Source organism: Ostrinia furnacalis, unplaced genomic scaffold (genome assembly GCF_004193835.3).
Source record: "Ostrinia furnacalis isolate ACB-3 unplaced genomic scaffold, ASM419383v2 OfSCF1416, whole genome shotgun sequence".
In the NCBI taxonomy this organism is placed as follows: Eukaryota; Metazoa; Arthropoda; class Insecta; order Lepidoptera; family Crambidae; genus Ostrinia; species Ostrinia furnacalis.
The window spans coordinates 6,612-31,727 of NW_021131655.1; the positions used below are offsets into that span (position 1 = coordinate 6,612).

General features: G+C 43.0%; 2 protein-coding genes across 2 annotated transcripts; both read left to right on the forward strand.

Annotated features, from left to right (window-relative positions):
• Positions 1-21: 21 nt before the first annotated feature.
• Positions 22-19,798, forward strand: LOC114352696 (structural maintenance of chromosomes protein 3-like). The gene is made up of 11 exons (XM_028304368.1): positions 22-199; positions 835-1,046; positions 1,824-1,986; positions 4,079-4,242; positions 4,650-4,857; positions 9,936-10,112; positions 10,215-10,351; positions 13,897-14,077; positions 15,406-15,588; positions 16,663-16,803; positions 19,265-19,798. The coding sequence occupies exons 1-11, from the start codon at positions 53-55 to the stop codon at positions 19,334-19,336; spliced, it is 1,785 nt and encodes a 594-aa protein (XP_028160169.1). The 5' UTR covers positions 22-52; the 3' UTR covers positions 19,337-19,798.
• LOC114352698 (structural maintenance of chromosomes protein 3-like) lies at positions 15,841-24,984 on the forward strand. The gene is made up of 3 exons (XM_028304374.1): positions 15,841-15,863; positions 22,065-22,205; positions 23,736-24,984. The coding sequence occupies exons 2-3, from the start codon at positions 22,101-22,103 to the stop codon at positions 23,805-23,807; spliced, it is 177 nt and encodes a 58-aa protein (XP_028160175.1). The 5' UTR covers positions 15,841-15,863; positions 22,065-22,100; the 3' UTR covers positions 23,808-24,984.
• The last annotated feature ends 132 nt before the right edge of the window (positions 24,985-25,116 follow it).

Here is a 25,116-nt window from a genome sequence, read left to right on the forward strand (position 1 = left end):
GATTAATATCATGTATAACTAATAAAATCTCGTTGAACAGAACGCAATAGCCATGGTGCAGAAGCTTAAGTACGACGCGAAATACGCCAAAGCCATGAAGTATATCTTCGGCAAGACTCTCATCTGCAGGAACCTCGAGTGCGCCACCGAGCTCGGGAAACAATTCCATCTGGACTGCGTCACTTTGGAGGGAGACCAGGTGAGAATCATCAGCATCATCATAAGGTCATTCATGCCCGTTTTCACCATCAATCCCTAATTTTTGAGTGACTCCTATGGTAACACATAACAGGAATTTTGTTTTCATAGGGGTCACTTAAAAAATAAGGATTGATGGTGAAAACGGACATTAATCTCCACTGACAGGAGTACGACCCTGTCTTATTTCATCATCATCATGGTCATTTCAGCCATAGGACGTCCACTGCTTAACATAGGCATCGACTAATGATTTCCCTATTGTCAACTGTCTCATTGATTTGGCTAACGTGGTGGGGAAAATATGAGATGTTAATACTATTGTGTAAAGATTTCCTTTTGAAATAGTTCTATCATTCTCAGTTATCAATTACGATTCCTCCAGGCATCAGAAGTTGTTACTAAAAATAACTTTTAACACTATTTTTGCACTTACAATACTCTAACACAAAACCATAATCTACTTAAATGTGGATGTTATTTATTTATTTTCACCAACTTAAACTATCTTTACAGGTCAATAACCTAATGTTAAAAAATTTATGAGACCTATGTTATGGACCCTATTGGGCTAGGAAAAAGGGGGCGTATTTTAACCAAGATAGAATAGAATCTTCATTATTTTTTCTTCCCCAGGTATCCTCAAAAGGTTCCCTCACCGGCGGTTACTTCAACCAGTCCCGCTCTCGTCTAGAGATGCAAAAGACTCGCTCCGAACTCATGGAGCAAATCAGCACCCTTGAATTAGAACTGTCCAGCTTGAGGCAAGACCTGAGCAAGACCGAAACCAGTATCAACACCATCGTGTCTGAAATGCAAAGGACGGAGACTAAGCAGAGCAAAGCCAAGTGAGAGTTTACTTTTACCTCATTGGGCTTTTTTTGCAGGAGCCTCATTATTATAAAAACTCATAAAACACATTTATTTTTGCAAATAGGCTTTTAAAAAGCACTTTTACACGTCCCAGTATTAACCCTACCACTGCTTCGGAACAATAAATGGGCCAGTGCTGAGAAGAAGCAGCGCAAAAAACTCAGTCACTATTGTCAGCCTTCTTTTCAAGGGTTTACAGTCTTTAAAATATACAAATTATAGTCATAAGTATTGATGCGAGCTAGGTAGTTAAACATTCATTATTATATTTATATCATTCATCCACGTCCACTGCTGAACAAAAACCTCTGCTAAAAAGCCACATAGACGCATGCCCCTCTAATTCGATAGAGGCAAATGGAGGACGTTTTCTTGAATCTTGACCTTGTTAAATTTGTTCCCCATCGACCGCTAACTTATTGCGATAAAAATAACCTTTAAAAATATATTGATTTGAAAACATTTACCATGCAAAATCAAGTCCCGACTAGCTGGTATTCTAAATAGTACCACCTAACAAATTTCTTTTCTGCTCAACTCAAAGGTAAACTGGTCGAGAATGCTTTAGTGCATTAAGTTCGCCTTATGTACAATTTTATTTTGGCATTAAAGTTTTAAATAAATAAATACATTTTCAAACTAATTCAGTTATTGGTTTCATTTGCCTATGTTAGAGATGACGATTGACGTGATGTGGTTTTTGTGACTCATGTTACATATTTTTGTAATTTAATTTATACCATCTTCCACAGGGACATATTCGACAAAGTAAAGGCGGATATTCGTCTGATGAAAGAAGAGTTGGGCTCCATTGAACGCTTCCGTGGGCCTAAAGAGCGCTCACTGGCGCAGTGCCGCTCCAGTCTTGAAGCCATGCAGGCCACCAAGGAAGGACTCGAGTCTGAGTTGCACCAGGTACGTGAGAGACAGAGACACAATGAATCAGGCTCAGAGACATTTATTTATTTACATACACACACATTGACTATTGTTACAGGCTAACCCAATATAATAGTAGTGCCAATCTTTTACCATAATTCAAATAATAATAATTAGATGTGAAATAGACNATATGTAGGCTCAGAGACAAAATGTAGGCTCGAGTCTGAGTTGCACCAATTACGTGAGAGACAGAGACAAAACGAATCAGGCTCAGAGACATGTGAAAAGACAGGATATGTAGGCTCAGAGATACAGTAAAGTAGGCTCAGAGACAAAATGTAGGCTTGAGTCTGAGTTGCACCAGGTACGTGGGGAGACAGAGACACAATGATGTAGGCTCAGAGACATGTGAAATAGATATGGAGACAGGATATGTAGGCTCAGAGATACAGTAAAGTAGGCTCAGATACAAAATGTAGGCTCGAGTCTGAGTTGCACCAGGTACAGTCGCGGAATGAAAAGGTTCGTCACCTTAGTGTCGGTTTTCGCTTGCACTAGGTACTGTAAGAGTCAAACCTGCCAACATAAAAGTGCAAGAAACAGTGCTGCTAACATTTAAATAAATATGACGTTTGCTAACGAATAAGGTTTTGCTTGTTTATTTTTCTATCCCATCATCAGTGCAATGCAATGATGACATTGACCAATTGACAATAGTTTTTTTTTTATTTAATAGAAATAATAATGACAGGTTGAACCAACAAGAAGATTTTAGTTTATTAATCATAATAATCTTCTTGACAAGATAAATCGTCAAACAACTTTGATCTGAATAATTTTGAACTTTACTGACGAACAGTTAAAGATTATTTTCTCTAACTCGAGATTATTCTGTAACATAGTTTCAAAAGGTAATATGTACTCGCGATTCGTTGAAGGAATCAATTTGAAAACTGACGAACCTTTTCATTCCGTGACTGTACGTGAGAGACAGAGACACTATGAATCAGGCTCAGAGACATGTGAAATAGACATGGAGACAGGATATGTAGGCTCAGAGATACAGTAAAGTAGGCTCAGAGACAAAATGTAGGCTCGAGTCTGAGTTGCACCAGGTACGTGAGAGACAGAGACAAAATGAATCAGGCTCAGAGACATGTGAAATAGACATGGAGACAGGATATGTAGGCTCAGAGATACAGTAAAGTAGGCTCAGAGACACAGTAAAATAGGCTCAGAGACAAAATGTAGGCTCGAGTCTGAGTTGCACCAGGTACGTGAGAGACAGAGACACTATGACAGGGTTTCTCAAACTATGGGTCGAATGGAGCGAACATTAAGTGGGCCCTGTCTGTAGAACGACACACCACCCTATCGGTCCAACCGCTGGCCGGACGGATTGTAATTATAAAAGTCCTTTATTTAGGTATATTGGTAACGGTTAATTATACTATAGGCGGGTCTCAAGTTTGGGAACTTGTATTTGATGAGTCGTACCCCAGACAACTTTGGGAACCACTGCACTATGATATAGGCTGAGAGATAAAGACACGATGAACTAGACTCATAGTGAAATAGACGTAGAGACACGGTAAAGTCGGCCCAGAGACACGGTGAAGTCGGTTCAAACACGGCGAAGTCTGCTCAGAGACATGGTGAAGTAGGCTCATAGACACGGTAGAGTCAGCTCAGACACGGTGAAGTCAGCTCAGGGACACGGTAAAGTAGGCTCAAAGAAACAGAGAAATAGGCTCAGAGAGACAACGAAGTAAAGCCTGGTCCGTGAGCACATAGAATCCCGTCCAATGACCCCAAGCTACCCATCCCTGTCGCTCGCGCGTAATTATGTTGCTATCGCGCTCGCACACTCACTGCGGGCGCCCGTCGCAGTCGCAACAGCAACAAAATTACGCGCGAGTGATAGGGATGGGTAGCTTGGGGTCATTGGACGGGATTCTATGTGCTCACGGACCAGGCTTTAGACAGAGACACGATGAAGTAGATACAGAGACAGGATGAAGTCGGTTCTGTTTCGTCTAATATGTAGCCAATGCTATAGAATATTTATAACTAAAGTTTGACAGGACCAATGCTTACTAACATTGCTTTTGTTTTCTGATTATAGGAGCTCATGGAACAACTGTCTACTTCGGACCAAGGCAAAGTGGATGAGTTGAACGACGCCATCCGCCGTCTCACTCAGGAGAACAAGGAAGCGTTCAGTTCTAGGATGAACTTGGAAGCCACCAAGAACAAACTGGAGAATCTTCTCACTAACAACTTGATTCGGTGAGTAATTGACGATTCATTTCTACTGAAAATAAACTACTTAAAATTTCACTAACATTACAATCTATTTTGTCCAGTGTCTTATGCCCGTTTTCACCATCAATCCCTAGTTTTTAAGTGACCCCTATGGTGACACATTATAGACATTTTGTTTTCATACGGGTCACTTAAAAGTTAGGGATTGATGGTGAAAACGGGCATTAGACATTTTTCAGTTACAGCTATAATCACGCCATTTCAGAGTGGTTCTCATTGACGAGGCTCAGGCGATAACTGCTAAACAAAAAAATGTTATTGAGAACTGCCCAGCAACCGCTTTATTGCTGTCTGACCAAGTTATTAGGAATATTCTAAATATGGCTATGGTAATATTTAGAATATTCCTAATAGTGCATTATTCTTTCCAGCCGTAAAGACGAGTTAGTTCAAGCGTTACAAGAGATCTCAGTCGAAGACCGCAAGCGGCGACTAGCCAACAGCAAGACTGACCTCGCCGCCGCTGAACGCCGCATTAAACAGATCAACCGCGAGTTGGAAGAAGTAGAACGGAAGGTGCAGACCGCCGTCAAGAACGAAAAGGCACTCAAATTGGAACTCGACAAGTGGAGAAACAAGGTAATGTCACCCCTGTCACCAATGCATAAGGTCCACAGATCAACCGCGAACTAGAAGACGTGGAGCGCCAAGTCGAGCTTAACAAGTGGAGGAACAAGGTAATGTCACTCCTGTTACCAATACATAAGGTCCACAGATCAACCGTGAGAAGGAAGAAGTAGAACGCAAGGTGCAGACCGCCGTCAAGAATGAGAAAGCTCTCAAGCTGGAACTCGACAAGTGGAGGAACAAGGTAATGTCACCCCTGACACCGCTACATAAGGTCCACAGATCATCCGCGAGAAGGAAGAAGTAGAACGCAAGGTGCAGACCGCCGTCAAGAATGAAAAAGCGCTCAAACTGGAACTCGACAAGTGGAGGAACAAGGTAATGTCACCCCTGACACCGCTACATAAGGTCCACAGATCATCCGCGAGAAGGAAGAAGTAGAACGCAAGGTGCAGACCGCCGTCAAGAATGAAAAAGCGCTCAAACTGGAACTCGACAAGTGGAGGAACAAGGTAATGTCACCCCTGACACCGCTACATAAGGTCCACAGATCATCCGCGAATTGGAAGAAGTAGAACGCAAGGTGCAGACCGCCGTCAAGAATGAGAAAACTCTCAAGCTGGAACTCGACAAGTGGTGGAACAAGGTAATGTCACCCCTGTCACCAATGCATAAGGTCCACTGTTACTTCGATAGTGAGTGTAGTGGAAGTTATTAAATGAAAAGAGTGGACTGTATAAAATTAATTGTCTATTCGGTATAAATTTACAATGATATTGAGACCGTTTAGTGCAAAGTCGTTGAAGAGAGTGCGTCAGGATCGTCTTCTTCCATATTCGCTTGCGAACCGAACATTGCTCGTTCGTTCGCCGAACGCTCGTCGCTCCCTCCGGTCACGCCGCCCGCGGGCAATGTCCGTGAGTAGACATCCACAGATCAACCGCGAGCTTAAGCCTGGTCCGTGAGCACGTAGAATTTTGTCCAATGACCCCAAGCTACCCATCCTTATCGCTCGCGCGTAATTATATTGCTGTCGCGACTGTGCGACGGGCGCCCGCAGTGAGTGTGCGAGCGCGACAGCAACATAATTACGCGCGAGCAATAAGGATGGGTAGCTTGGGGTCATTGGACAAAATGTACGTGCTCACGGACCAGGCTTTAGAAGACATGGTGCGCCAAGTCGAGCTTGACAAGTGGAGGAACAAGGTACGCCGTTGGAATGTCGCCCCTATCCCCGCAGCATAAGGTCCACAGATCATCCGCGAGATGGAAGAAGTAGAACGCAAGGTGCAGACCGCCGTCAAGAACGAAAANAGGCTCAGAGACATGTGAAATAGACATGACTGGATATGTAGGCTCAGAGATACAGTAAAGTAGGCTCAGAGACAAAATGTAGGCTCGAGTCTGAGTTGCACCAGGTACGTGAGAGACAGAGACACAATGATGTAGGCTCAGAGACATAGTGATGTAGACATAGACGATTTTGCGGGCCCAAGGAGCGTTCTCTAGCGCAGTGCCGCTCCAGTCTTGAAGCCATGCAGGCCACCAAGGAAGGACTCGAGTCTGAGTTGCACCAGGTACGTGAAAGATAGAGACACTATGACAGGGTTTCTCAAACTATGGGTCGAATAGAGCGAACATTAAGTGGGCCCTGCCTGTAGAACAGTGGTTCTTAACCGGTGGTCCGCGGACCACTGGTGGTCCCTGGAGGCATTCCAAGTGGTCCATGAAGACATCGTAATAAACAAGTGATGTGACGTGATGAGTCGAGTCAATGTATTTACTTAATAAAAAAAAATCCCTTTCATAGGGTTTTGAAAAAAATTGAGTGGTCCCTGATAAGACAGAAATTTGGTAAAATGGTCCCTCGTGACTTAAAGGTTAAGAACCACTGCTGTAGAACGACACACCACCCTATCGATCCAACCGCTGGCCGGACGGATTGTAATTAGAAAGTCCTTTATTTAGGTATATTGGTAACGGGTTAAATATACTATAGGTGGGTCTCAAGTTTGGGAACTTGTATTTGATGAGTCGTAGCCCAGACAACTTTGGGAACCACTGCACTATAATATAGGCGTAGAGATACAGACACAATGAATTTGTGTCATAGTTATAGTAAAATTGACGTAGAGACACGGTAAAGTCGGCCCAGAGACACGGTGAAGTCGGTTCAAACACGGCGAAGTCTGCTCAGAGACATGGTGAAGTAGGCTCAAAGACGGTAGAGTCGGCTCAGACACGGTGAAGTCCGCTCAGGGACACGGTAAAGTAAGCTCAAAGAAACAGAGAAATAGGCTCAGAGAAACAACGAAGTAAAGCCTGGTCCGTGAGCACGTAGAATCCCGTCCAATGACCCCAAGCTACCCATCCCTATCGCTCGCGCGTAATTATGTTGCTGTCGCTCTCGCACTCTCACTGCGGGCGCGCGTCGCAACAGTCGCAACAGCAACAAAAAAACGCGCGAGCGATAGGGATGGGTAGCTTGGGGTCATTGGACGGGATTCTATGTGCTCACGGACCAGGCTTTAGAGAGACACGATGAAGTAGATACAGAGACACGATGAAGTCGGATCTGTTTCGTCTAATGTGTAGCCAATGCTAACGTTGCTTTTATTTTCTGATTATAGGAGCTCATGGAACAACTGTCTACTTCGGACCAAGGCAAAGTGGATGAGTTGAACGACGCCATCCGCCGTCTCACCCAGGAAAACAAGGAAGCTTTCAGTTCTAGGATGAACTTGGAAGCCACCAAGAACAAACTGGAGAATCTTCTCACTAACAACTTGATTCGGTAAGTGTTTAGCCATTCATTTCATGCTTTTATTTAAGTGGCTATCGATGAAAATAAAATTACTTTTTGGCAGTTTCATAGCCGCGGTGTCCTATGTCAACAACAAGACGCGACGGGACACAATGATATGTCGCATATTGGCCGGTAGGCCGCATGCAAGATATGTCATTAGTTTGTTCGCGCTTCGTCTCTGACTTAGGAGACCGCGTAAGAATGCAATCTTACTGTCCGGTACCTTAGTCCTGTTCATTCACAGATATTATCACGCGATTTCTGATTGGTTCTCATGGTAATTGCACGGTTAATGTAAGTGAAAACTGCACAGTAACCGTTCGATTATCGTTATGTTTGAACAATCATTTAGGGATTATTCTAAGGACATTATTCTTTCCAGCCGCAAAGACGAGTTAGTTCAAGCGCTGCAAGAAATCTCTGTGGAGGACCGCAAGCGGCGACTAGCCAACAGCAAGACTGACCTGGCCGCCGCCGAGCGACGAATCAAGCAAATCAATCGCGAATTGGAAGAAGTAGAACGGAAGGTGCAGACCGCCGTCAAGAACGAAAAGGCACTCAAATTGGAACTTGACAAGTGGAGGAACAAGGTAATGTCACCCCTGTCACCAATGCATAAGGTCCACTGTTACTTCGATAGTGAGTGTAGTGGAAGTTATTAAATGAAAAGAGTGGACTGTATAAAATTAATTGTCTATTCGGTATAAATTTACAATGATATTGAGACCGTTTAGTGCAAAGTCGTTGAAGAGAGTGCGTCAGGATCGTCTTCTTCCATATTCGCTCGCGAACCGAACATTGCTCGTTCGTTCGCCGAACGCTCGTCGCTCCCTCCGGTCACGCCGCCCGCGGGCAATGTCCGTGAGTAGACATCCACAGATCAACCGCGAGCTAAAGCCTGGTCCGTGAGCACGTAGAATTTTGTCCAATGACCCCAAGCTACCCATCCTTATCGCTCGCGCGTAATTATATTGCTGTCGCGACTGTGCGACGCGCGCCCGCAGTGAGTGTGCGAGCGCGACAGCAACATAATCACGCGCGAGCGACAAGGATGGGTAGCTTGGGGTCATTGGACAAAATCTACGTGCTCACGGACCAGGCTTTAGAAGACGTGGTGCGCCAAGTCGAGCTTGACAAGTGGAGGAACAAGGTACGCCGTTGGAATGTCGCCTCTATCCCCGCAGCATAAGGTCCACAGATCAACCGCGAGAAGGAAGAAGTAGAACGCAAGGTGCAGACCGCCGTCAAGAATGAGAAAGCTCTCAAGCTGGAACTCGACAAGTGGAGGAACAAGGTAATGTCGCCCCTGTCACCAATACATAAGGTCCACAGATCAACCGCGAGAAGGAAGAAGTAGAACGCAAGGTGCAGACCGCCGTCAAGAACGAAAAGGCGCTCAAATTGGAACTCGACAAGTGGAGGAACAAGGTAATGTCACCCCTGTCACCAATGCATAAGGTCCACAGATCAACCGCGAACTAGAAGACGTGGAGCGCCAAGTCGAGCCTAACAAGTGGAGGAACAAGGTAATGTCACTCCTGTTACCGCTACATAAGGTCCACAGATCAACCGCGAGATGGAAGAAGTAGAACGCAAGGTTAAGACCGCCGTCAAGAATGAGAAAGCGCTCAAGCTGGAACTCGACAAGTGGAGGAACAAGGTACGGTATTGGATTATCGCCCCTATCACCGCTGCATAAGGCATAGGTCGCTAAATCGAGACATCTGACATTGATGACACTGCATCTTAATTCAGATGGTGACTTCAGTGGTTTCATCCCACACCTAGAACTAAATTAATCCACTATCGCTCAACGAGAGTTGAGTCCATCAACACAAGCAAAGATTTGTATCCGTATACGCTGTCTAAGCTGACATCTTGCGTAGACGAACTAACAAGTGCTTTCTGTCTCGCTTGCAGACAAAACAAGAGCGAGGTAGATCGTGTATTCAATATTTGAAATGAATATGTGTAAGACTAGGCGCAGACCATCGATTTTTAGTTGGCCGATAGTTGTGCCCGATTTTAAATCGTATGAAGAATCGGCCAAATCGAATCGGTGTAATGTGCGCACTTCCATACATGCCCATACTTATCAACTGCCCGAGTAAACTATCGACCGACGAAAAATCGATGGTCTGCGCATAGGCTTAATGTTGTTTGTGTTCTGTACTCAAATATCATCAGTGTGAATACGTGTTCGCCTCAAACTCAACTTTCGTTAGCGACCTATAAAACAATGTGTCTAAATATTTTAACTTTATTTTATTGGTAATGATTGTAGGAAAAAGAAGCTCAAGATAAAATGGAAGAGGACGCCAAAGGATTGGAAAAGATGGCGTCCAAAGAAGTGTTGCTACAGGAGAAAATACAAGAATCTCTGGACAAAATCGCAGCGCTGGGAACGTTGCCCAACGCGCCTGAACTCCATGCTAAATACCAGAAAATGTCTTTAAAACAGGTAATTTATATTGTTATACAGAAATAATAAAGCCAGGGTCTTATGAAGTTATGATTATACTTTTATTTGTATTTTTGTTTCTTATATTAATGTTATTTTCAGCTTTTCAAAGAGTTAGAAAAAGCCAATCAGCACCTCAAAAAGTACAACCACGTGAACAAGAAAGCTTTAGATCAGTTCATTAGTTTCTCAGAACAGAAGGAAAAACTGTACAAACGGAAGGAGGAACTTGATATTGGGTAAAATACTTTTTTTAATAAATTAACTTATCTTTAATGAAAAGCAAGATATCAAACATAAAAGTTAAAGGAACCTATCTCTTTTGACTTGCTTCCAGTCACTCTTCCTTTAACTCTCAACCAAAGTTATTATTGCATACGTCGATGATTTTTTGTCAAAAACTTGTTATATGGACTGTTTCATCTCCGTTTCATTTGATTGCTACGCCATAAATTGGATCAATATGATCAAATATTATATGCTTAGAAGACAAGTTTTATGCAAATAATTGAGTGTAACATAAATCAACTATTTTCTGCAATCAGTCAAGTTAACAGCGCACCCGGTAGCCGTGACGTCACATCGACGCTCTGGTACAAGAGAGTTGCATTCCAGCGAGGTGCGCAGTTAATTCGATGTGGTTGTAGTTCTAAAACAGATTTTTTTTACTTACTTCATCTAACTCATAACGATCGACCGACGATCTGGTGAAGGTCGCGGGAGGTGCCTGGATGCGAGCGGTGCAGGCCCGGTCTTTGTGGAAATCCTTGGGGGAGGCCTTTGTCCAGCAGTGGACGTGTTTCGGCTGAAACGAACGAATCTAACTCATCATCATCATCATCATCATCATTTCAGCCACAGGACGTCCACTGCTGAACATAGGCCTCCCCCAATGACTTCCACATCGCACGGTTGGTAGCGGCCTGCATCCAGCGCCTTCCCGCTACCTTTATCAGGTCATGTCTTTTCGTCCAAAATACCNTGAGAAAACTCTCAAGCTGGAACTCGACAAGTGGTGGAACAAGGTAATGTCACCCCTGTCACCAATGCATAAGGTCCACTGTTACTTCGATAGTGAGTGTAGTGGAAGTTATTAAATGAAAAGAGTGGACTGTATAAAATTAATTGTCTATTCGGTATAAATTTACAATGATATTGAGACCGTTTAGTGCAAAGTCGTTGAAGAGAGTGCGTCAGGATCGTCTTCTTCCATATTCGCTTGCGAACCGAACATTGCTCGTTCGTTCGCCGAACGCTCGTCGCTCCCTCCGGTCACGCCGCCCGCGGGCAATGTCCGTGAGTAGACATCCACAGATCAACCGCGAGCTTAAGCCTGGTCCGTGAGCACGTAGAATTTTGTCCAATGACCCCAAGCTACCCATCCTTATCGCTCGCGCGTAATTATATTGCTGTCGCGACTGTGCGACGGGCGCCCGCAGTGAGTGTGCGAGCGCGACAGCAACATAATTACGCGCGAGCAATAAGGATGGGTAGCTTGGGGTCATTGGACAAAATGTACGTGCTCACGGACCAGGCTTTAGAAGACATGGTGCGCCAAGTCGAGCTTGACAAGTGGAGGAACAAGGTACGCCGTTGGAATGTCGCCCCTATCCCCGCAGCATAAGGTCCACAGATCATCCGCGAGATGGAAGAAGTAGAACGCAAGGTGCAGACCGCCGTCAAGAACGAAAAGGCACTCAAATTGGAACTTGACAAGTGGAGGAACAAGGTAATGTCACCCCTGTCACCGCTACATAAGGTCCACAGATCAACCGCGAGATACGGGACGTGGGGAGCAAAGTCGAGCTTGACAAGTGGAGGAACAAGGTAATATCACCCTTATCATCGCTAGTGCACAGAGAACATGGACTACATTTTTCCTAAGGATATTGTGCTTGATGCGGCGCTGCATCAAGCACAATATCCTTAGGAAAAATCACCCTTGTCACAATCGCATACGGCACCACCGTATTTACCTTGATTTGATCGCTGTAAGACATGTCAGGCGTCTATGACTGGCCCCTAATCCTAGGTTGTGAATTTCTTGAGTTACATACAGTCTACGCCAGTGTTTTTCAACCTGTGGGTCGCGACCCTCTGGTGGGTCGCGAAGTCTCTATAGGGGGTCGCGAGAGGTCTTAAAAATTACCTCCGTAAAAAAACAGTAAAGTTTTAAAGCTAGATTTATCCGAAATGTAATTATGCAAATGCATAAATTTTAATGTTGTATAGATTGAAGAATTCGGTCCCTACAACATCTTCGTAAAAGGCATGAAAAAAAAGCGAACGGTCGGGGGGTCGCAAAAATTTTTTTCATGCTATGGGGGGTCGCGTCATGAAAAAGGTTGAAAAACACTGGTCTACGCTATAAAAATCCGTTAATACAATATTTAATTTAAACTAAAGTCCTGAGTTCATCAATGTACACGGTAGCTTCATAAACAAATTAATAAATGTACCATCATGTCCACTGCTGGACCTTTTTCAACATTCCGTCACATTGTACACAAATAAATACTTTCATGATATTATTTATAGGAAAAAGAAGCTCAAGATAAAATGGAAGAGGACGCTAAAGGCTTGGAAAAGATGGCGTCCAAAGAAGTGTTGCTACAGGAGAAAATACAAGAATCTCTGGACAAAATCGCAGCGCTGGGAACGTTGCCCAACGCGCCGGAACTCCATGCTAAATACCAGAAAATGTCTTTGAAACAGGTAATTTAGAATATTGACAAAATATGAGTATAGCCAGGATCTTGTGTATTAGTTCACACTTTTATTTGTATATGTTTGTTTCTATTTTCAGCTTTTCAAAGAGTTAGAAAAAGCCAATCAGCACCTCAAAAAGTATAACCACGTGAACAAGAAAGCTTTAGATCAGTTCATTAGTTTCTCAGAACAGAAGGAAAAACTGTACAAACGGAAGGAAGAACTTGATATTGGGTAAGACACTTTTATATAAATTAACTTTTCTTAAAAAAATAACATGTCAAATATAGAAATTTTAAAATGGAAACAAGTCAAAAGGGAAAGCTCAACCAAAGTTATTATTGCATTATACGTTGATGATTTTCTGCCAAAAACTTGTTATGTGGACTGTTTCATCTCCGTTTCATTTGATTGCTACGCCATAAATTGGATCAATATGATCAGTATTATATGCTTAGAAGACAAGTTTTATGCATATAATTGAGTGTAACATAAATCAACTATTTTCTGCAATCAGTCAAGTTAACAGCGCACCCGGTAGCCGTGACGTCACATCGACACTGGTACAAGAGAGTTGCATTCCAGCGAGGTGCGCGGTTAATTCGACAGGGTTGTAGTTCTAAAACAGATTTTTTTTACTTCATCTAACTCATGACGATCGACCGACGATCTGTTGAAGGTCGCGGGAGGTGCCTGGATGCGAGCGGTGTATGATCGGTCTTTGTGGAAATCCTTGGGGGAGGCCTTTGTCCAGCAGTGGACGTCTTTCGGCTGAAACGAACGAATCTAACTCAGCCGTCTGGTGTAGTGGTTCAGAACGGACTACTATGCCGAGAGGTCCCGGGTTCGATTCCCGGCCGGGCAGAAATTGAAATGATGAATTTTAATTTCTGTGACGGGTCTGGGTGTGACTATGTATGATATGTATGTATTTAAAAAAAAAAGTATATAAGTAGTATATCCGTTAAGTTAGCACCCATAACACAAGCATTAAGTTGCTTACTTTGGGGCTAGCTGGCGCTGTGTGAAATTGTCCAAAGATTTATTATTATTATTATATCTATTTAATTTCCAGCGGCGAGAAGATCCGCGAGCTCATCGAAACCCTAGAGCACCGTAAGCTAGAAGCCATCCAGTTTACCTTCAAGCAGGTGACCAAGAACTTCACGGAGGTATTCAAGAAGCTCGTCCCGCACGGCCGCGGCAGCCTCATCATGCGGGTAGGCGCCGACGACGCGCCCGACGTCAACCCCGAGGTAACTGACGGATATCTATAGGTTTAACCATAGAATAATAATAAGTACTACGTACAGAAGGTTTACTTCTAGGCTAAGGTATTTAAAAAAAATATGCTCAATGTCATTAACAATATGGTGTAATTTAGCTTGTCTCAAGAGTCAAGCACCATTTTGTTGACAAACGTCAGTGATCGGTACTGCGCCGAAGCCATAGGGCTGACTTCGGTAAAATGATGTGTGACGTGAGGTACCAAACTGCAGAAAATGACGGAGAAAATACATGATTAAGCATGAATTATCATGAATAATATTAACCACTTATTTACCTCTTAGTGTCTTCAGGCAACTTAAAAAGTACATTCTGTGTTTTTATTATTATTTAGGCAGTTAAATACTGCACAGTATTTAGTACACCATTTTCTTTAATTTTTTCCATCATTCACAATAATACGCGTGCGTGAGTCAATGCTCGCTCGTATGTGAGGCCTTGTCAAATTATAGTAATCCTATAGGGTGCCATCGTGCTTATTTTGTTTTCGATATGAACAGGCCTTTTTTTTCGGGAAAAATGCATTGAATTGCATACCTACCCTACGGGGACACGGTAGGTTATGTGGGGCTCACCAAGTCAGAAGGACAAGGCATACCCGCTAAAAGACCCCGGTGCTCCATCATTCGCCTTAAATGGGAAGGAACAAAAAAAGTCATTGATTTTCAACCGTATCTTCACAGCATAAAGATCAAATTGATGTGGGCTGTGGATACCAGTCTGGTTAAGGGTTAACTCAGTCAATGCCTGATGTATGGCATGGGGGGGTGACATTAACATATAATGATGTGACAGAGGATACAAATCGGAAGCATATTCTGAAGTCTCAGCTTGACGTCTCAAAAACTTACAAAAACTTACTTACCTCCCAGAATCAACTGGTAGTGTAAAAAACGAAAATTCAGTATTTAATGTTGTGTGTAAGCAACCGTCTGCTGAACAATTATTATAATACGCCATTTTGTTGTTCACTCATTTTCGCATAAACAAAATAATTTCAAAAACGCGTCAGCGGCGCGACTCAAGCGAACGTCTGTCGCGCTCGCATTCGTCCAAGACAGTCCCAGATAACGTGTACGTGAGCAGTGTCTGTGCGTGCTCGAGCGCACTTAGTATGGAGTTTACCTTCTGTTATATTTTGTGCCTATAGTTAATTGACATAATTACATACTTACATTTTTCCGCCAATACTTGTGTTCTCTTTGAGAAATTGAGGCACCTCCCGCGACCTTCACCAGATCGTCGGTCCACCCAGTGGGAGGATTTCAAAACTACAACGCTCTATTTTATGTTACAGCGAGCGAATGCGGACCAATTCGCAGGAGTAGGCATCAAAGTGTCGTTCACTGGCGGCGAGGGTGACATGCGAGAGATGAACCAGCTGTCGGGCGGACAGAAGTCGCTGGTCGCGCTGGCTCTCATCTTCGCCATCCAGAAGTGCGACCCCGCGCCCTTCTACTTGTTCGACGAGATCGACCAGGTGAGCGCTCTAGTGCCGCGGAATAAGGTTCAAGTTCGTTCACAAGCGAGACGAACCAGCTGTCGGGCGGACAGAAGTCTCATCTTCGCCATCCAGAAGTGCGACCCCGCGCCCTTCTACTTGTTCGACGAGATCGACCAGGTGAGCGCTCTAGTGCCGCGGAATAAGGTTCAAGTTCGTTCACGAGCGAGACGAACCAGCTGTCGGGCGGACAGAAGTCGCTGGTCGCGCTGGTGCTCATCTTCGCCTTCTACTTGTTCGATGAAATCGATCAGGTGAGCATTTGGTTTATACTCTTTATTTTGGCTAATTTTTTTGCACATTTTAAATGAATTAGGCCTTCCCCACAGTAGTTGCTGTGACGCCAATGTTGAGCGTCTACCGAACGCCGGTTCTTCGCAGTGCTGGCGAGACGATGACGTTCAAAAGACGCTAGCGTTAGGGAACTCTAATTAACAGTTTGTCACTAAAGACCGGTCAGCAGATTGAATTTCGTACAAGACTCCAAGCTACCCATACTTATCGCTTGGGGTCATTGTACGAAATTCTATCTGCTCGGCGACCGGACTTTATCTATACGTAAACGGTTTAAAGATTATTGGCAAAAATAACCAAATTTCCTAGATTTCTTTCAGCACTGAATGGTGTAGGCCACATTACCGTCTCAAAGCAGTTGTAGGATTATAATAAGGGTGACATCAGGTGCTTCATCGACTGGGGAACAAAACCGCACCTGCACTCCATGCTCAAGCCATCCAAGAATCCCCACCTGGCCAGATTGTCCTTACTACGGCCAACCTGCGTCTGAAGTCTATTTGAAGACTTCCAGGTAAGCCAGGAGAGCTCATGTCCAGGTGGAGGACTCTCAGACATAGGGACAAAAGGGCAGGGGAGATCAGCTCTCTCGCGCCATAACCTGCATCTCCCTCCGCCATTCTTGTGGCGGAGTTTTGGCTGACACTGTGTAGATTTGTTGTTGACACGAAAAGAAGAAGAAGATAATAAGGGTGACAATGTGCGTTTTGTTGAAAGCCTTATTAAAACTATATTACTTAAACTTGTGTTATATCGTAGGCGCTGGACGCGCAGCACCGCAAGGCGATAGCAAACATGATCCACGAGCTGTCGTCGTCGGCGCAGTTCATCACCACCACCTTCCGGCCCGAGCTGCTCGAGCACGCGCACAAGTTCTACGGCGTCAAGTTCCGCAACAAGGTGAGACCGCTGCTGTTATTGCTATTTCGTCCTATCAGGCCTGTTCATCTCCGCGAGTTTACATCGAAAACAAAACACGCACGATGGCCCACCTACAGGATACTATTCGACAAGGCCTCACATACGAGCGAACATTGACTCACGCACGCGTATTCTTGTGTATGATGGAAGAAAATAAAGAAAATGGTGTACTAAATACTGTACACTTCACAGTATTTAACTTCTTTAAATTCCTAAATAATAATAATAACACAGAATGTACTTTTTTAAGTTGCCTCAAGACACTGAGAGGTAAATAAGTAGTTATAGTTCCAAAATACTGAACTGTCCTATGCATGACATTGACAGTGGGGCGCCACCGTCAATACCGGATCGCTGGTTCCGATTTTTGTCATGTTGGAAACCATATACTTGAACGATGGTAGCGCCCCCCTGTCATTGAGTTTGGTGGGACAGTTCAGCGTGGGTCATCTATAATATTATTCATGATAATTTATGCCAAATCATGTATTTCCTCCGCCATTTTCCGCAGTTTGGCACCTCACGTCACATCATTTTACCGAAGTCAGATCACTGACGTTTGTCAACAAAATGGTGCTTGACTCTTGAGACAGGCTAAATTACACCATATTGTTAATGACATTGAGCATACATTTTTTTAAATACCTTCGCGAAGTAAAACTTCTGTACGTAGTACTTATTATTATTCTGTGGTAATACTATCATACAGTATTGTAACTTCATATAAACGGACGAAACCGCGAGCTTTCCTTCGAAATTCAAATCTCGGTATGCGCTCGACATGCAAAACTCGGGGGTGTCGCGAATGTGCCACAGTAATAAACGGACGATGTGTGGTTTTTGTAAACACTAAGTGTTTTTTTTATAAAAGTAATTACAAGTACCTGTTTATACAGGGTGTTAGGTAAATAGGTTTATAAGCCGACACTAGCCCATGTTAACATATGCATGTAAATGGTATGGTGAAGTCAGTGACATAATCTTTTTTTTTTTAATTTTCATACAAATTTAAAATTTATAAAATCAGATTAATATGAAAATTATTAAAATGATGATATCAATTTTCTGACTTCACCATACATGTTAACATGGGCTAGTGTCCGTTTATAAACCCTTTTACCTAACATCCAGTATAATAATCAAGCATTTTGTACGCCTTAGTCGAAGTTACGGTCGCTATTTTACGGTCCCAAATAAGATTTGTTACAAAATCTTAACACAAATATATTTTTTTTAACTAATCACAAAACAACATGCATTTTTATCTTATTTCATTCACAAAGTATTTTGTTTGTCTAAATAAAATAAAAAATTACAATCACAAAATACATTCACAAAACTAGATAGAAATTCTAAGTAGGCAGATGTAATGAAAATAGGGTCTGCAGGTGGGCAGCCCTATTGCATGTTGTCATAAGGTGACAGACCGCGCGGCTGCTGACATTTATTTCAAAAATATGGCCGAGTTGGAATACTGTATAGATAGTATTACCGTGCTGTAGGTCCTTAACTGAGTCAATGCCTGAGGTATGGGAGCGGTACGGGGTGGTGATTTTTATGACGTGACAGAGCATACAAATCTAAAGCTTATTTAAAATCTCGCTGGGATTCCGTGGAGGGTAGTTGAACGGGAAGCATGGTCGATCTGTTTTAATGGTTTCAATTTATTATTTAATGGACTTTAGTGTACAAAGGTGTTATTTTGTGTTCTAAAGTGCAGTGAAGTGATAAATTATAAAACACATTGAAATACTTCGAATTTGAGCGCGCATCGAGTGTCGAGTGGGTTGTCGTATGAACAACCCGCTTTGGACCCGGTGGCGTCTCGAAACCTACTTACGGGCATACTTAACTCCACGGAATCCATGAAAAATCAATAGAACTGAAACACCCACGTTCTATTGATAACTATGTAAATTTTCACTCGACATTGGCAGAAATAAACCTCCCAGAGAGGTTTGGTTGCCATAAAAAAAAACTCGCTGACGCTGACGTTTGAAGTCACCAAAAACACCCTTCCATGCCGCTCCCATAACTTAGGGCCTAAGGTAAGGTAAGGTGCCTAAGGTTTAGGCACTGACTCAGTTAGAACTATAGTAAATTACCTAGAGAAATCGGATAACGGATATCGGATCTCGTGCGTAAACTACCACACAAATAGTTCTACGACTACTCCGGGCCGTATTTTTTTACGGATTGAGATTCTGATCTAACTTCGCTATTTTTTACATGCATAAACACCATGCATTCCTTGTATTGTATATACCATATGAACAATAATTACACAATTTTGTAATAGTTAAAGTGATTTACTAATCTTAAATTGCTTGAAAAAGATTTTTTACTTTGACCAATTCGATGTTATTTCCTTATCTTGTGATAATGAAAATGAAAAAAAACTTGTATCTTGTGATAATATTGTTTAATTTTATTTCCCCAGGTATCTCACGTCGAATGCGTCACACAGGACGAGGCCAGAGACTTCGTGGAAGACAGCGCGCAACACGCATAAGTTTTACCTTCAAACACAACTCGGCAGTGGCACTACTAAAATGCTTGTCTATTAATTAGACTGCGTTATGAGTGAGGCGGAATTTTCATACAAATGACGTATAATATGAGAGTGGCGCGTCGGAAAACATGAAAGCTCACAATGCCGCGATAAAGCTGGATCTTTAAGTTTATTTTGCACTAATAATTCAAATATAATTATTTTTTAATAAAATTCTTATACAATGTGCATCCGTGGCCTAGTTATTAGTTGGGACTTACCGAGGTTTAGTAATATGGCGAAGAGGAAATTCAAATGCATAATTTTGTTAACTACAGATTCATTTCGCAAATACATATCCAGAACCATCTTTAGGCTAATTACGATGACTGAAATTCACTCAATTTCCAATTTGACATGTTCATTGTTATAGAGTAAGACATTTTTAATAAAAACATTTCTTTTTATTTAACGTTTTCATCACTTAAAATACAAATAGGTCATGAATGAGACATGACCCAATTATTGGAATCGTTAGAGCATCAGTTCGTCTTGTTATGAAATCCTGGGACGCGAAATTAACAAACTGAAGTCGATGACGAGGACCTTGTCAAATTCAATAATTTTTAACCGACTTCAACAAAATGAGGAGGTTCTCAATTCGGTTGGTAAGTTTTTTTGGAGAGCTAATGCCGTTGACTAATGACGTTTTTTGATTCCAATAGATTTGAGTTCTAATACTGCGGGACTTTTTAGATATAATTTTTAGTTTATTTTTATTTAAAATTTTATACAGCAGGACATGAATAATGTTTCATGTCANGTTTGATGAAATTGATCAGGTGAGCGTTATGTTTACTCTTTAATAATAATAATAATAAGACCCTCGTCTTCGGCTTGCCGAAGTGGAATCCGGTCTACAGGACTTTCACCTCTGGCTTGCCTTAACCGGCCGGCCAGAGTGGAGTGGCTAGAGCTATATGCTCCAGGGGTGGAAGTGTTAAAGGGCATAACGCCGCGAGTAACTTCGGAGAAAGCGCAGCACACCTCTCTACACCCCTGAGCTGGCAGACGCCAATGTGTTGCCCCTCAGTCCGGTCTATACGACCCATGACGCCAGGGGGGGCCCATTTTAGTCGCTGGCTAGTCACCGCCTGCCATTTTTTCAGTCCGAGACTATGAACCAGGCAGGTGTCCCGTAGTCTCCATCCATAGCCCAGTAACCAGTCCATCCATTCTTCATTCATAACCCTAGTCCATTCTCCAATAACTGCAATAGCTCCTGTGCACAGGCTGGGGATGGTCTCTGGCTACATCCCATGATATAGTCAGAGACTAGATCCAGCATGTGCACCACTTTCACTTTTGTCGATTATTTTGCGCTTAAAACGGCCTCTACGTGTTGGATCTGTATCCCCACGCAAGCCTTATAAAGGACCAGGCCACTTTTGACCCGTGAGCTCCAAAGCGTACAAACATAATAATAATAATAATAAAAACGTTTATTGCTGTTTATCTTTCTATTATTATGGCTGAATTTGGCCATTTAAACGAACTAAGCCTTCCTTACACTAGCGTTTCCCCAATCCGTCCTCCGGACACGGCCTGAGTCGCGGTCCGAGCCTACCGTGGCGCCCTCAGGCCGCGTCCGTAGTCCCCTCGATCGGGCCCACTAGAGTGAGCCCGCCGTAGGCTGGACTTTGGTCCAACACCGCGGTGGGCAACCCTCTAGTTGGGTTCGCCACTGATCGGGCGCCTTATGCGCTCGATACGGCCCGATCGCGAACGTCGGTCTGCGACCGACGCGGACGAGCCTGGGCTTCCCACACTCGGCCTCGTCGGCACGCGCACCGACGATCGCCAAACGGCTAGAGTACCTTCTGTACTCGCCACTCTGCCCGGTGAAGCTGAAAAAGCTCTTCAAGCTACCAGAGCGCGTCCCTTAAAAAAGAAAAAGTACACTAGCCGTTGATGCGGCGCTGAATTACCGTTGCCGTGACGCCAATAATGCTGAGCGTTAGGCGAACGCCGAATCATCGCAGAGCTCTGACGTTATTTAGTTTAGAGGGAGTTGATGTGCCGTGTCTCGTCGGCGCCTAGCCTGCGCAGCGTAGACGTTTGAAAGACGCTACTGTAAGGGAAGCCTAATTTACAGTTTATGTTACTATAATGTATAGTTGTTGCAATTCACGAAGGCGAGTGAGCTTTACATCTGCGGTGGCAGTTTTGATAGACATTACACTATTGTTATGTGCATGTACACGTACACAAACAAGTAAAGCTCACTCACCTTCGTGAGTTGCAAGATCTATACCTAGAATATAAACAGTTGATTAAGGCCCAGAACACACGGTGAAACACAATGAGGGTTTTCGCGAATGAAAAATCCGCCAGATGGCAATACGTAGACGCGAGGTCCAAATGCTGCATGATTGGTTATTTTTGACATGACGTTGACAGATATGTCAAAATCCACCAATCACGCAGCAGTCAGACCCCACATCCACGTCCCGCCATCTAGCGGATCTTTCATTCGCGAAAACCCTCATTGCAACGAAACTGCAACTTCTAGTTACTTTTGAGTTGCATCTAAGTTTCTGCCATAGATTCCGTTGAGAGACCACACATGACGCGACCATTTCAAACCGGTTTCAAACTGGTTAACACATTATTCTTGAAGCAGTTGTAGGGTTATAAAGTAACGAAGGCCTTATCATCAATCTATATGTCAAACTTGTGTTATGCGCAGGCGCTGGACGCGCAGCACCGCAAGGCGATCGCCAACATGATCCACGAGCTGTCGTCGTCGGCGCAGTTCATCACCACCACCTTCCGGCCAGAGCTGCTCGAGCACGCGCACAAGTTCTACGGCGTCAAGTTCCGCAACAAGGTGAGACCGCTGCTGTTATTACTATGGCCGGCAATACACGGACCGCTTGAAGCAGTCAAGGTCGACAGCTTCAAGCTGCGACTGCACAGTGAACTGCAGAGTTCTATGGACGCACATACACGAACCGCTCGAGCGACTGATTCGGGCGGTCGACAGCACGGTGAATTTTCATCGTGCGGTCAAGCAGTCGCCAGCCATACACTGACTGCTCGAGCTGTCGACAGCTCTCGCGCAGTTACCTCCGCCCACTTTCTTCATTCTACGGCGCGCGCGCTTGTGGTTTGTTGAGCAGTTAATACCAACTGCTCGAGCAGTTATCACTGGCAGCTTCTAGCTGTTGACTCTTGACTACAAGAGTGGTCCGTGTATGTTGATCACTGAGTAACTGCTCGAGCTGTCCGTGTATGGCGGGCCTTAATACAACCTATAGGTATAACGCTTAACTGAGTCAATGCCTGAGGTATGGGAGCGGTACGGGGTGGTGATTTTTATGACGTGACAGAGCATACAAATCTAAAGCTCATTTAAAATCTCGCTGGGATTAGGTAGTTGAACGGGAAGCATGGTCGATCTGTTTTAATGGTTTCAATTTATTATTTAATGGACTTTAGTGTACAATTTTGGTGTTATTTTGTGGTCTAAAGTGCAGTGAAGTGATAAATTATAAAACACATTGAAATACTTCGAATTTGAGCGCGCATCGAGTGTCGAGTGGGTTGTCGTATGAACAACCCGCTTTGGACCCGGTGGCGTCTCGAAATCTACTTACGGGCATACTTAACTCCACGGAATCCATGAAAAATCAATAGAACTGAAACACCCACGTTCTATTGATAACTATGTAAATTTTCACTCGACATTGGCAGAAATAAACCTCCCAGAGAGGTTTGGTTGCCATAAAAAAAAAACTCGCTGACGCTGACGTTTGAAGTCACCAAAAACACCCTTCCATGCCGCTCCCATAACTTAGGGCCTAAGGTAAGGTAAGGTGCCTAAGGTTTAGGCACTGACTCAGTTATGCGCTAGACCTATGGTAAATTACCTAGAAAAATCGGATAACGGATGTCGGTTCTCGTGCGTACACAAATAGTTCTACGACTACTCCGGGCCGTATTTTTACGGATTGGGATTCTGATCTAACGTCGCTATTTTTTACATGCATTCCTTGTATTGTAATAGTTTAAGTGATTTACTAATCTTAAATATAGTCTGGTCTCTGAGCACGTAGAATTTTGTCCAATGACCCCAAGCTACCCATCCTTATCGCTCGCGCGTAATTATGTCGCTGTCACGCTCGCACACTCACTGCGGGCGCCCGTCGCACAGTCGCGACAGCAATATAATTACGCGCGTTCGATAAGGATGGGTAGCTTGGGGTCATTGGACAAAATTCTACGTGCTCAGAGACCAGGCTTTAGCTTGAAAAAGATTTTTTCCTCTGACCAATCCGATGTTATTTCCTTATCTTGCGATAGTGAGAATGAAAAAACTTGTATCTTGTGATAATATTGTTTAATTTTATTTCCCCAGGTATCTCACGTCGAATGCGTCACACAGGACGAGGCTCGAGACTTCGTGGAAGACAGCGCGCAACACGCGTAATACCACTACTCGGCAGTGGCACAGTACTAAAATGCTTGTCTTATATTTATTACACTGCGTTATGAGTGAGGCGGAGTTTTCATACAAATGACGAATAATATTATGAGAGTGGCGTCGGAAAACACCGAAAGCCCACAACGCCGCGATAGAGCTGGATCTTTATGTTTATTTTGCACAAGTAATTCAAATATAATTAATTTCTAATAAAATTCTTATACAATGTGCATCCGTGGCCTAGTTAAGTTGGGACTTACCGAGGCGGTAAAATTAGCTATTTAACTATGCGGACAACGGCGAAGAGGAAATTCTTATGCATAATTTTGTTAACTACAGATTCATTTCGCAACTACATATCCAAAACCATCTTTAGGCTAATTACGATGACTGAAATTCACTCAATTTCCAATTTGACATGTTCATTGTTATAGAGTAAGACATTTTTAATAAAAACATTTCTTATTATTTAACGTTTTCATCACTTAAAATACAAATTGGTCATGAATGAGACATGACCAAATTATTGGAATCGTTAGAGCATCAGTCCGTCTTGTTATGAAATCCTGGGACGCGAAATTAACAAACTGAAGTCGATGACGAGGACCTTGTCAAATTCAATAATTTTTAACCTACTTCAACAAAATGAGGAGGTTCTCAATTCGGTTGGTAAGTTTTTTTGGAGAGCTAATGCCGTTGACTAATGACGTTTCTTGATTCCAATAGATATCTGATGAGTTCTAATGCTGCGGGACTTTTTAGATATAATTTTAAGTTTATTTTTATTCAAATTTTTATACAGCAGGACATGAGTAATGTATCATGTCATACGATGGAGTTCAAGTAATTAAATAAATAAGACGATTGAGCTATTTTTTTACTGTAGTATTTTAATCCTAGTAAATAAGATAGAAAAACTAGATTCGGATTACATTTTTTTATTATTAAGTATCTGATTGCGAATGTATGAAGTTCTGTGAAAAGATGAATGATGTGACAATGTTATAGAACATCACAAATCATTAATATTCTAAATGAGCTGTTATTGTTTTTAAAGTATGAAGTGATGTTGTCAATGATAGTAATTAAAGATTGCCTTACCTGAAGTAAATGTTTATTATAATACGATATTTTTGTCTCAATAGCAACTGGTGTTGAGCAAATAAAAGAATACGTTAAAGAAGTAAGTACTTTTTATTTACAAATTCGTAAGAAGTAACATTATTGATTCCGACAAAATTCAATATTACATACTAAATACTGGGTTAACTTGATGCAGCTTATTCTAATAGAATGGCTTTTATTGGCCACATAT